The sequence below is a fragment of the Scyliorhinus torazame genome, chromosome 5 (assembly GCF_047496885.1).
Source record: "Scyliorhinus torazame isolate Kashiwa2021f chromosome 5, sScyTor2.1, whole genome shotgun sequence".
Taxonomy (NCBI): domain Eukaryota; kingdom Metazoa; phylum Chordata; class Chondrichthyes; order Carcharhiniformes; family Scyliorhinidae; genus Scyliorhinus; species Scyliorhinus torazame.
The window spans coordinates 98,821,320-98,832,062 of NC_092711.1; the positions used below are offsets into that span (position 1 = coordinate 98,821,320).

Here is a 10,743-nt window from a genome sequence, read left to right on the forward strand (position 1 = left end):
GGTGGGAGTGGGACCACCTGGGACTGCAGGCCCTGTCCTCTGACCCCCCCCCCCCCCCCACCCCTCTGTCTGAGGTGGAAGTGGGACCACCTGGGGCTGTCGTGAAGACCAAGGGCTTTGTTTTGGGTCCCACAGGGCTGAAGAGCGCCGTCCACCCACCTATTCACCACCTGTGTCGGGTGTGGGGCAGCCTGGGACATTGTTTTAGGCCCCTCCAGGGCTGAAGAACGCTGTCCCGTTCTGCTGTTGCCCTGCAGCACCTTTCCTCGTGGCATCTGCTGTTGTGGTGCCACGTCCATTCCCCCCTTTTCCTACTACCCTGGTCTCAGTTACACCGCCGAGCTGTACCTCGGATGGCCAGGGGCATCCTCCACTCTGCCGGGGGCAGGGCGGCCAAGAACCAATGCGGGGGCGGCCCTCTCGCCTTTCCACCTACTAATGAGGCAACCTGGGGGTCAAATGTTATGCCCACCCCAGCATGCCCATCGAGGCGTGCACTCATGCGATGGCCGGGGGCTTCGGCGACTCGACCATTGTAGCCGCCTCTAGGATGTACGGCAAGGGCATGATTTTCCTGAGGGCCGAGCAGGCGATCCACCATGTCCTGGAAAGGGAGCTCACGGTGGGTGGGACACACGTGGCGGTGGATCCACTGGAGGCCATCGCTGAACGTGTGGTTCTTTCAAACGTCCTGGCCTACCTCCCCACCGAGCTTCTCCTCCCCCATCTCAACCTACTGGGGGAGGTCAGGTCCGGGGTGGAGCCGCTGACACTCGGCCTGCGGGACCTCTCCCTCCGCCATGTATACCACTTCCGGCGTCAGGTTTTTGTCTGCCTGACCCGGGAGGAGGTCACAGAGGGAGGTTTTGTGGTTTCCCACCAAGGGGAGGACCATAAAGTGTTCTGGTCTGTGGCTGGCATGCGGTGCCATGCCTGCAGAGGGCTGGGGCATATTCGTCGGAACTGCCCCACCCTAATGGCCACCACCAACACCACCTCCAGGGCGGCTGCGGCTGGCACTGTCCCCATCTCCTCTTCGTCTTCCCAACAGCCGGCCCCTGACAACACCGGAGGAGCCTCCGCTAGACCAGGAGCGGCCTAAAAAGGCCAAAGACGGCACAGCGGTTGGACCGCGCCCATCCACAACTTGGTCCCATCACGGGTACTGACCCTGTGCCCGCCCCAACCAACTCTAAGGCCGCAGCCTGACCTTGGGACACATCCGCCGCCTCGCAACATCCTGGGGTGCCTGGAGAGACCACCACACGGGCTCCAGAGGGCAGTGGGGACCCTATGTACGGCCCCGAGCATGAGGCTGTTTCAGCCTCACCACAGTCCCAGGGGCTGGGCGATGCGCGGGGGGGAGGGGGGTGGTGTTGACGCTGCTGAGGGCCCTCCAGCGGTGGAGGCCCCGCAGCAAGGTGATCCTGCCCCCTGCAAGCTCCGCCTGCCTCGGGTGGAGGAGCTGGTGCATCTCGCTACCCCCTCTCCAGGCGAGCGGGGTTTGGTATCTCCTGTGTTTATTCCCATCACCCTGATGCCCAGTCCCGTTAAAAAGGTCAAGGTGGCCTCCAAGGCCACCGAGATGCCCGAGCATGGAGGCCCGGGGCCTGGCGGAGACGTGACCCCCGAGGGCTCGTTCCGCCCGGTACAGTTTTACACCCCGGTCACCTCCTTTTGTTCATCGCGGCAACCACCAGTGTCCTTATATATTCGGGTCATGGGCGTGCGACGGCGAGGAAGGCTCCCCGCTCACAACACCCAAGCAGATGATGCCAGGTTCCATCCCAGAGCTGTTCCCGGGGGACCTTGGGGGTCTCTCCCAGGGCTCGGCATCGACGGCGGGGTCGGAGCCGTCCACGGACATTGTATCGTGGTGGGGAGCCTGCAAGGAACCCGCCTGAGAACGATCCTGGGGGTGGAATGAAATGAGAAGTTAAATGAAAATCGCTTGTCACAAATCGGCTTCAAATGATGTTCCTGTGAAAAGCCCCTAATTGCCACATTCCGGAGCCTGTTCGGGGAGGCTGGTACAGGAATTGAACCGTGCTGCTGCCCTGCCTTGATCTGCTTTAAAAGTCAGCTATTTAGCCCTGTGCTAAACCAGCCCTGGATCAACTCGGACCAAGGGCTAGCCGGTGGGCCCACGGCGCCCGCCACACTCCACGTAGCGGGGGGCTCGTGCTCAGGCAGTGACCGCTCGCAGGAGGAAGGCTGCTCAGTAGCGGGCGAGGAGGATTTAGATGCTCTCTGCAGCGAGTGCCCTCATGCCCGGCACTCAGTCTCCCCCCGGGCATTTTTGAAGAGCATCATGGTCACCGGGACTGTGTGCGGCTGGCCCTGGAGAGCTGGGGAAATCTGGCGCTGCTTTCGTGTCCAAAGCAGAGATCTGGTACGTCGAGCGCCTTCCTGTCTCTTGACCAGGAGAAGGCATTCGACAGGGTGGGGCACGAGTATTTGCTCGGGACTTTGCGAGCTTTCAGGTTCGGACGCACTTTGTTGCCCTTATCCGATTACTGTACGCTGCCTCGGAGTGTCTGATTAAGGTTAACGGGTCCCTGACGGTGCCCCTTCGCTTTGGGAGAGGAGTGCATCAGGGCTGCGCCTTGTCCGGCCAGTTTTATTCTATTTGCGTGGAGCCTTTCCTGCGCCTCCTGCGGAGGAGGTTGTCGGAGCTGGTTCTGCATGAACCGGGCATTGGGATGGTCCTTTCGGCTTATGCTGAGGACGTGCTCCTTATGTTCACTGATCCTGGTGACCTGCGGAGGATGCGAGAGTGCCTGTGTACTTTGCTGCGTCTTCTGCTGGGATTAACTGGGCTAAATGTTCCGGACTCCTGGTCGGTCCATGGCAAATGGACCCCCTCCCAGAGGAGCTCAGGCCCTTCAGCTGGAGCCGGACCAACATCCTCTACCTGGGAGTCCATCTTTGCCCGGCAGAGGAAGCCTGGCCGGTGAACTGGCAGGAGTTGGAGACCGAGGTCACCGCTCGCATGGGACGCTGGACAGGACTGCTCCGAGTGCTGTCCCACAGGGGTCGAGTTCTCGTCATAAACCAGCTGGTTGCCTCCATGTTGTGGTACCGGCTGGTCACTTTGACTCCTCCCCCTGACTTTGTCACACGCATCCAGAGAATTCTGATTCGGTTCTTCTGGAACAGTGGATTGCACTGGGTCGCTGCGGAGGTGTTGCATCTCCTGATTGCGGAGGGCAGTTTGGCGCTGGTGTGCCTTCGCACCCAGGGAGGGACTTTCTGCCTTCAGAGTCTGCAACGTTACCTGTACGTTGAGCCTCCTCCACGATGGTGTGCCCTGGCGACGTATTTCTTCTGCCAGGTGTATGGCCTGAACTACCATGTGTAGCTCCTGTTCGTTGATCAGCTAAGTTTTCAGAGTTCTTTGTTGGCACTGCCCATCTTGCACCAGGACCTTCTCAAAGTCTGGAACATGGTCGCCACGCACCGCAGCTCTCCCCCGTTAGGAGTAGTGGCTAACGTAAGGGAGCCGCTGTTCAGGAATCCGCACCTCTGCCAATATCCATTCCGGTGACTGGCCGAGCGGAGGGCTGTGGATGCCGGGTGACCAGGATTGGGACGTGCTGGGTGGTGGAGGTGTGGGCTGGATAATGCCCTACAAGCTCGCTGAGCACAGAGAAGTGTCCGTCCAGCGCGCGGCCAAAGGCATCCGAGGCCTCAAATCAGTCGTGCTTGGCCCCGTGGGCACACTTGGACTCGAGACGGCGCAGTTGTGCGGTGGCATCCCGTCTGGGCGGATGCCAGCTTGGATGGAATTCTACACTTGTCCCAGGCACTGGGACCCGCCCCCCCCTCCGCAGGCGCCGGTGCCCCACAATCCCAGCCGCCTTTCGAAAATACCCTCCTTTTCGCACCGCGCGGAGGGGTTTCCTGTATGGCCTGCAATTGCACACTTTCCACCTCCTTGCCCTCGCCTGCCATCCGGACACGCCTTGGCGTGCCTTGTTGTCGTCCGGCGGTGGAGGTCCCTCTACGGACGCATCCTCCCCATAAAACATGGGGACCTGGGGTGGAGGGTGTTGCACAGGGCAGTGCCGTTCAACCGGAGTATATCCTGCATCCAGTACTTAGTCTGGTGTGATACGCGGTGTGAAAACTAAGTAAAGTTAAGCCACCACACGGCCTCCCCAGAGACCTCACACTTTTGCGGCCTGGTGGAGACTGTGGACCGTGTATGTTGTCTGTCCTAGGCTGCACTTCCTTTTTGCTTTCCTTACAATGTTGTTGTTGGAATTTTGTTTGCACTTCAGCCCCACGCTCCTGATCTACGGACGTCCGGTGCGGAGGGGGGCGGGGAAGGCGGAGGACCTCCTTGTGAACCTGCTCCTGGGCCTGGCCAAACTTGCCATTAATAGGTCCAAGCAGCAGCGACCAAGGGGGTCATCCGACCTGACTGTCTGACCCTCTTCCGCAGCCTTGTTCGCGGCCGGGTGTCCCTGGAGCATGCGGTGTCCACGGGCACGGTCGAGGCCTTCCGTGCTCGGTGGGCGCCTCAGGGGTTGGGCTGCCTTATAGACCCTGATTTCGGCACTTTGATTTGACGGGTTTTGTTAAGTTTCCGTTTCCTTTCCAGTTCTTTTTGGGCTGTGCTCCATTCGTTGTTTGGGAGCAGCCCCCTTTGTTTTGACCATAAGTTAATTTTTGTTCCTTTACATAGTTTTCACACAGTGTATCACGCCAGATTAAGTGGCGGATGCTGTGTGGTGATAAACGCAGCAGGTTATCACTCACAAATCTCAAAAAACAAAAAATAAAAAGTTATAATTATCTGCCCTTCTCATATGAAATTGTTAAACCCTGTAAAACCACAGGGTCTCAGACAATAATAGTGGAGATGAGGCCCAGAGGAGAAACAGCAAAGGATTCATTCACTTTGAGAGTAACAAACACAGTGTCTGTTCCAATAATAAGAGTCAGGCTGCAGTGTGAGAGTGAACACATCATTGGATCCAATATAATGATAATACAGTCAGTATCTAGAGAATCATAACTAAAGTTTGGTTTTCACAGTGAGTTAGTCATGGTTTGTTGACAACATAACATAATCCGCTTCTGGTGTCTGTTACTCTGCCACTGTTAGACCATAACCTTTAAAAAAAAAAATTAGAGTACCCAATTCATTTTTTTCCCATTAAGGGGAAATTTAGTGTGGTCAATCCACCTACCCTGCACATCTTTGTGTTGTGGGGTGAGACCCACGCAGACACAGGGAGAATGTGCAAACTCCACACGGACAGTGACCCTGGGCCGGGATCGAACCCGGGACCCTGGCACCGTGAGACAGCAGTGCTAAGCACTGCCACCGTGCTGCCCCCTTTATTGGACAATAACCTGCCTTTTATTCCAATTCTGGTGTATGTCACCACTGCAGGTCCTGGGCTGACTGGAGTCTGGTATAACAATCAGAGTGTGGTTCCAGTGTCTCTGAGGTCATTTCAACTGCAGATAATCTGATGTTAATGGAGACAAAAGGCCCAATAAACATCAAATTGTAATAGGAGGACAAGGTGAAAGGAAGCAATGATATTTTGAGGTTTGTGTTGTGGTGAGTGTCACTGGGAGGTGTGGGATAAAACAGGAATGGAAACAGGAATGGAAACGTGTGACTGACTCCACCTGACTGAGAGCTGTTATACCCAAGGAGACAGCAATGAGGACATGGGGAACTCCAGAGATTTCTGATATCTGAGGTACATCTGGTCGAGGAACTGAAAATTTTCAGATCCTTCTCATAGTTCTCGAGTTACACAGTCACACAGGAAATGTATCTGACAGCTCATCAAAACCAAAGTTTTAATCTTCTCTTTGAGATACTTTGTGATTAAAAAGGTCAAATGTTAAAACATCAGTTTGAGGAAAATTCAGAATGTCACAAAGGTGAGTGAACTGTCCAATTAACCCCATTCACCATAACTCTGCCAATTTACCCTCTGCAAGTGTTTATCCAATTCCCTTTGAAAGTTACTGTGAAATCTGCTTCCAGCAGCCGTTCGGTGTGAATTCCAGATCACATCACATCACTGTAAAAACAATTCTCCTCATCACCCCCTTGGGTTCTGTTGTCAAATACCTTAAATCTCCGTGTCCTCTGGTTACAAACCCTCCTGCTCTTGGGAAACAGTTTCTCCCCATCGACACTATCACAAATCCTTCCTCATTTTAAACACCTCTATTACATCTCCTCTTCACCTTCCCTGACATCAGAGGGACAATCCCGGGTTACCCTGCACTGAAGAGTCACAAGGCAGCTCGGAGCATAGTGGTTAGTACAATTGCGTCACGGCTCCAGGGTCCCAGGTTCGATTCCCGGCTTGGGTCACTGTCTGTGTGGAGTCTGCACGTTCTCCCGGTGCGTGCGTGGGTTTCCTCCGGGTACTCCGGTTTCCTCCCACAGTCCAAAGATGTGCAGGTTAGGTGGATTGGCCATGCTAAATTTCCCTTAGTGTTGGGTGGGGTTACTGGGTTATGGGGATAGGGTGGAGGTGTGGGCTTGGGAAGGGTGGTCTTTCCAAGAGCCGGTGCAGACTCGATGGGCTGAATGGACTCCTGCACTGTAAATTCTATGATTTCTAAGGACTCAAAATGTTAACTCTGTTTCTCTCTGTACCGATGCTGCCAGAACTGCTGAGTTTTTCCGACAGACAAAAGAAGGAAAAAAAAGTTTTTTCCAACATTTCATGTTTTTCTCCCTCTTTTTCTTTCTTCAATCTATCACAAACACTTCATGATTTGAACACCTCAATTGAATAGGAACAGACAAAGATCAAGAGAGATACAGAGGAAAGGAGAGAGACTGACTGAGAGATGAACTGAGAGATTTAAAAAAACAGAAAGATGAGGTGGCGAGAGATAAAAACTGAGAAATGGAGGAAACAAGTAACACAGAAAGAATGATATAAAATATAAGGGAGCAGGTTATCAGTTCTCAGCTACAGAGAGCAGAGGGAACTCAGTGACTGATTCACAGACACAGCCGGTTCTGTCCGGGAATGGAGACTCTGAATGGAAATAACCGGCTCATTTGTAAATGTCACCACAATGTGATCTGTGTGACTCTGCCCTGACTCTGTGGGCAGATAGAGGCCGCACTGACAGATGTTCTCACCAGATTGTGGTCCCTGGATTTATTTTCTGCTCAGAAGTGAGATGTGTGGTTTGGAACCGGCAGCACAAAAACAGGAAGTTGTGTTATCTGAGAATGAAACAGCAGGCATCAGTTTCATGTTATCACAGTGAACAGTCTTTCTGCCTATGAGGGTGAACTCACTCTGACAGCATCAAGAACACCCACACAGATTGCTGCTGGTCTCAGCATTACATTCACCTCACTTCCCATTTTAAACATCAAAATATGAGGTTATTTAATTTTTTTACATATTCACTGAATTGGAAGATGGACTGAGGATTATCACTGGGAGAAATAAGGGGACATTATACAAAATTACATTTTCCTCAAAGAGGGTTATTAGAAAATAGGAGATATAAAGTGAGTCAGGGCCAATCAGAGGGAGAGAGAGAGAAAGTGAGAGGTGGAGAGAGAAAGGATGGAGTCTCCATTAATGAGATGTTCACTCAGAAAACAGAGTGGTTCAGTGTGTTCGGTGCTTCTTCAGAGAGAGATAATGAGAGAAATGTTTAGTGAATTTAGGCGCTCTGTGAAATAGAAAGGTTAAAGGAGTGAGTGTCAGAGAGAAAGACAGAGAGAGGTGGGAGGTATGTGAAATGAGTGCGTGTGAGAGCGGAGAGAGGTTAAGTGAGAATCTGAGAGAGAAGAGAATGAGAGACAGGAGAGCAGGTTCACATACCCGAGGATCACTGAGAACGATCAGAATAAGGAGACAACCCAGAAAACGGCCAATAGGAATCTTCAGCTGAAAACACCACACATTCTTAAAGGGACAGTCGGAGCTCTGACACTGTTCAGCTCCCAGTTAAAGGGGCAGGCACAGCTTCGCCCTTTTCTCTGTTATGTTTATGATTGTTAAAGGCTGGTAGGGGTGAGGTTTATTTAAAAGGGCAGAATGTGGGAAGCACAGATCAGTGAAACTGGGAATTCTTGGACACAGGCTGCAGCTCCTTCTTTATCTGGGAATGAAACTATTGTCTAATTCTCCCTGCTGTTACCAGGTTCCTGTGATGACCTCCTGCTGGTTTTTAATGCAAACGTCAACCAATCTATTTTAAGTAGGTTTCAATTCAATGAATTCATTGTGACTGTCACACAAACACATTAAAATGTTTGAGACGATTCCGATGCATTTTCAGCCTGGAAACTGAAACCAGCTGCTTTACATTCAATCGGGAACATCACAGTTTTACACCAATCGCTGATTTGACAGCACAGTGGGCTAAACAGCAGGCTTGTAATGCAGATCAAGGCTAGCAGCGCGGGTTTAATTCCCGTACCGGCCTCCTCGAATAGGCGCTGGAATGCAGCGACTAGGGGCTTTTCACAGGAACTTCATTGAAGCCTACATGTATAAGCAATTATTATTATTACATTTCCAGCATTCACCATTGTTCTTCCCGACTCTGAACACAGTTGTAAAGAAGACTGCTGTTCCATGTCTAGGGGTTCTGAGATTTGGAGGAGAGCGGATGGAACATATTTCTTACACATCTCAGGATTAAGTCCACACGGGGACTTTGCTGACAGTGAAGAGTGATGAGAAAGACCAAAGTGTCATTTGTTCCTCCCAGTGTGAGCCTGGAGGACTGTGTCCAGGCTGAAGTTCTGTTCCTGCCAAATGATCCTCCCCCAGATTGTCCTTTCGCAGCTCCAGACAGGTGATGTTCAACACTCAGGTGGGAAAGACAAAAATCTGCAACAACGTTTCAAACACATTTATTCAGAATAATAAACCTCATCAGCAGATTAAGACTGTCAGAGTGAACATTATTCAGTGCTGGACATGATTAACAGCATCAATCAGGGTATAATCTAAACCTTGTAGTCGCTTGTGAAATCGCTGGTGTGTTAACAGGTGGGATGAGTGAGTAAACCCCTTTTCTTAGACATTGCAGTTGAATGGCCGCTCCCAGTGTGAACTCGATGATGTTTCAGAAGATAAGATAAATGAGAAAATTCCTTCCCACATATGGAGCAAGTGAACGGCCTCTCCCCACTGTGAACTCTCTGGTGTGTCAGCAGTTTGGATGACTGACTGAATCCCTTCCCACACACAGAGCAGGTGAACGGCCTCTCCCCAGTGTGAATTCGCTGGTGATTCAATAGGTTGGATGAACGAGTGAATCCCTTCCCACACATTGAGCAAGTGAACGGCCTCTCCTCACTGTGAACCTGCTGATGTGTCAGAAGGTTGTATGAACGTGTGAATCCCTTCCCACATTCAGAGCAGGTGAACGGTCTATCCCCTGTATGAAGTTGCTGGTGTATCAGAAGGTTGGATGAATTAATGAATCCTTTCCCACAGTCAGAGCAGGTGAATGGCCTCTCCCCAGTGTGAATTCTCTGGTGGCTCAGTAGGGCAGATGGACGGCTGAATCCTTTCCCACACACAGAGCAGGTGAATGGTCTCTCCCCAGTGTGAGCGTATTGGTGTGTTAGTAAATCCTTTTTGTTTTTAAAGCTCTTCTCACAGTCAGGACAGTTAAAAAATTTGTTATCAGTGTGAACAAGTTGATGTGTCTGCAGGTGGGATGACTGAATGAATCTTTTCCCACACAAGGAGCACGAAAACGGTCTCTCCCCAGTGTGAATACGTTGATGTGTCAGCAGATCCTTTTTACATTTAAAACTCTTCTCACAGTCAGGACATGTAAACGGTCTTTTATCAGTGTGAACAAGTTGATGAGTCACAATGTGGGATGACCGAGTGAATCCCTTCCCACACACAGGGCAGGTGAATGGCCTCTCCTCAGTGTGAACTCGCTGGTGTGTCAGAAGGTTGTATGAATGGGTGAATCCCTTCCCACAAATGGAGCAGAGGAACGGTCTCTCCCCAGTGTGACTGCGACGATGAACTTCCAGTTGTGATGGGTAACTGAATACCTTCCCACAGTCCGCACATTTCCACAGTTTCTCCATGGTGAGGGGTCTTTATGTCTCTCCCGGTTGAAGCTTTGTCCACACACAAACATGCGTTTAATGTCTCCCTGCCGTGAATGATGTGATACTTTTTTTGAGGTTGTGTAACTGGTTAAAACTCTCTCCACAGTCAGTGGACTGGAAAACTCTCATTGGGGGTGGGTCTTGGTGCTTTTGCAGTCACACTTCTACTTCAAAATTCAAAGCCTGATGATATTCAGCTCTCAATGAATTGAGTGACTGTCAGATTTCGATGTGATGTTTGGTTTGAATTTTCTGTCGGCCAATCCTCCACTTCCAATATCCTGTAAAAGGAGTTTACAACAGTCATCACTGTCAATCCAGGGTATAAATTCTGAACAGACAATTCTAGTTTCTCTGGAACATTTTTCCCTCTCTTGTTCCCCCAAAGCTGTAAATCCCCGTCCCACACACTCTCCCTCCTCCCTGGGCTGAAATCCAAACCCATCTCACCATTTCTTTCCTCCACTCCCAGTTTTCTCCCTCCCTCTCCTCTGCCTGGGTTCAGTTCTCCAGCTCCTGTCTGCAGACTGACAATAAAACCAATGGGTCTTATTGGGGGCGGGGGGTTGGGTTCTCACCATTGTCCCCGCTCGCGACGGCTCTCACTCAGCCTCTGGAAGCCGCACTCACTGTCACTG

General features: G+C 51.5%; 1 protein-coding gene across 1 annotated transcript; it reads right to left on the reverse strand.

The window, feature by feature from the left end:
- Window positions 1-8,862: 8,862 nt before the first annotated feature.
- On the reverse strand, window positions 8,863-10,736 carry LOC140419123 (uncharacterized). Its single transcript, XM_072502887.1, has 2 exons — window positions 10,684-10,736; window positions 8,863-10,386 (listed from the first exon to the last, which is right to left on the reverse strand). Exon 2 carries the CDS (start codon window positions 10,079-10,081, stop codon window positions 9,011-9,013), a length of 1,071 nt encoding a protein of 356 aa, XP_072358988.1. The 5' UTR covers window positions 10,082-10,386; window positions 10,684-10,736; the 3' UTR covers window positions 8,863-9,010.
- Between the last annotated feature and the right edge of the window lie 7 nt (window positions 10,737-10,743).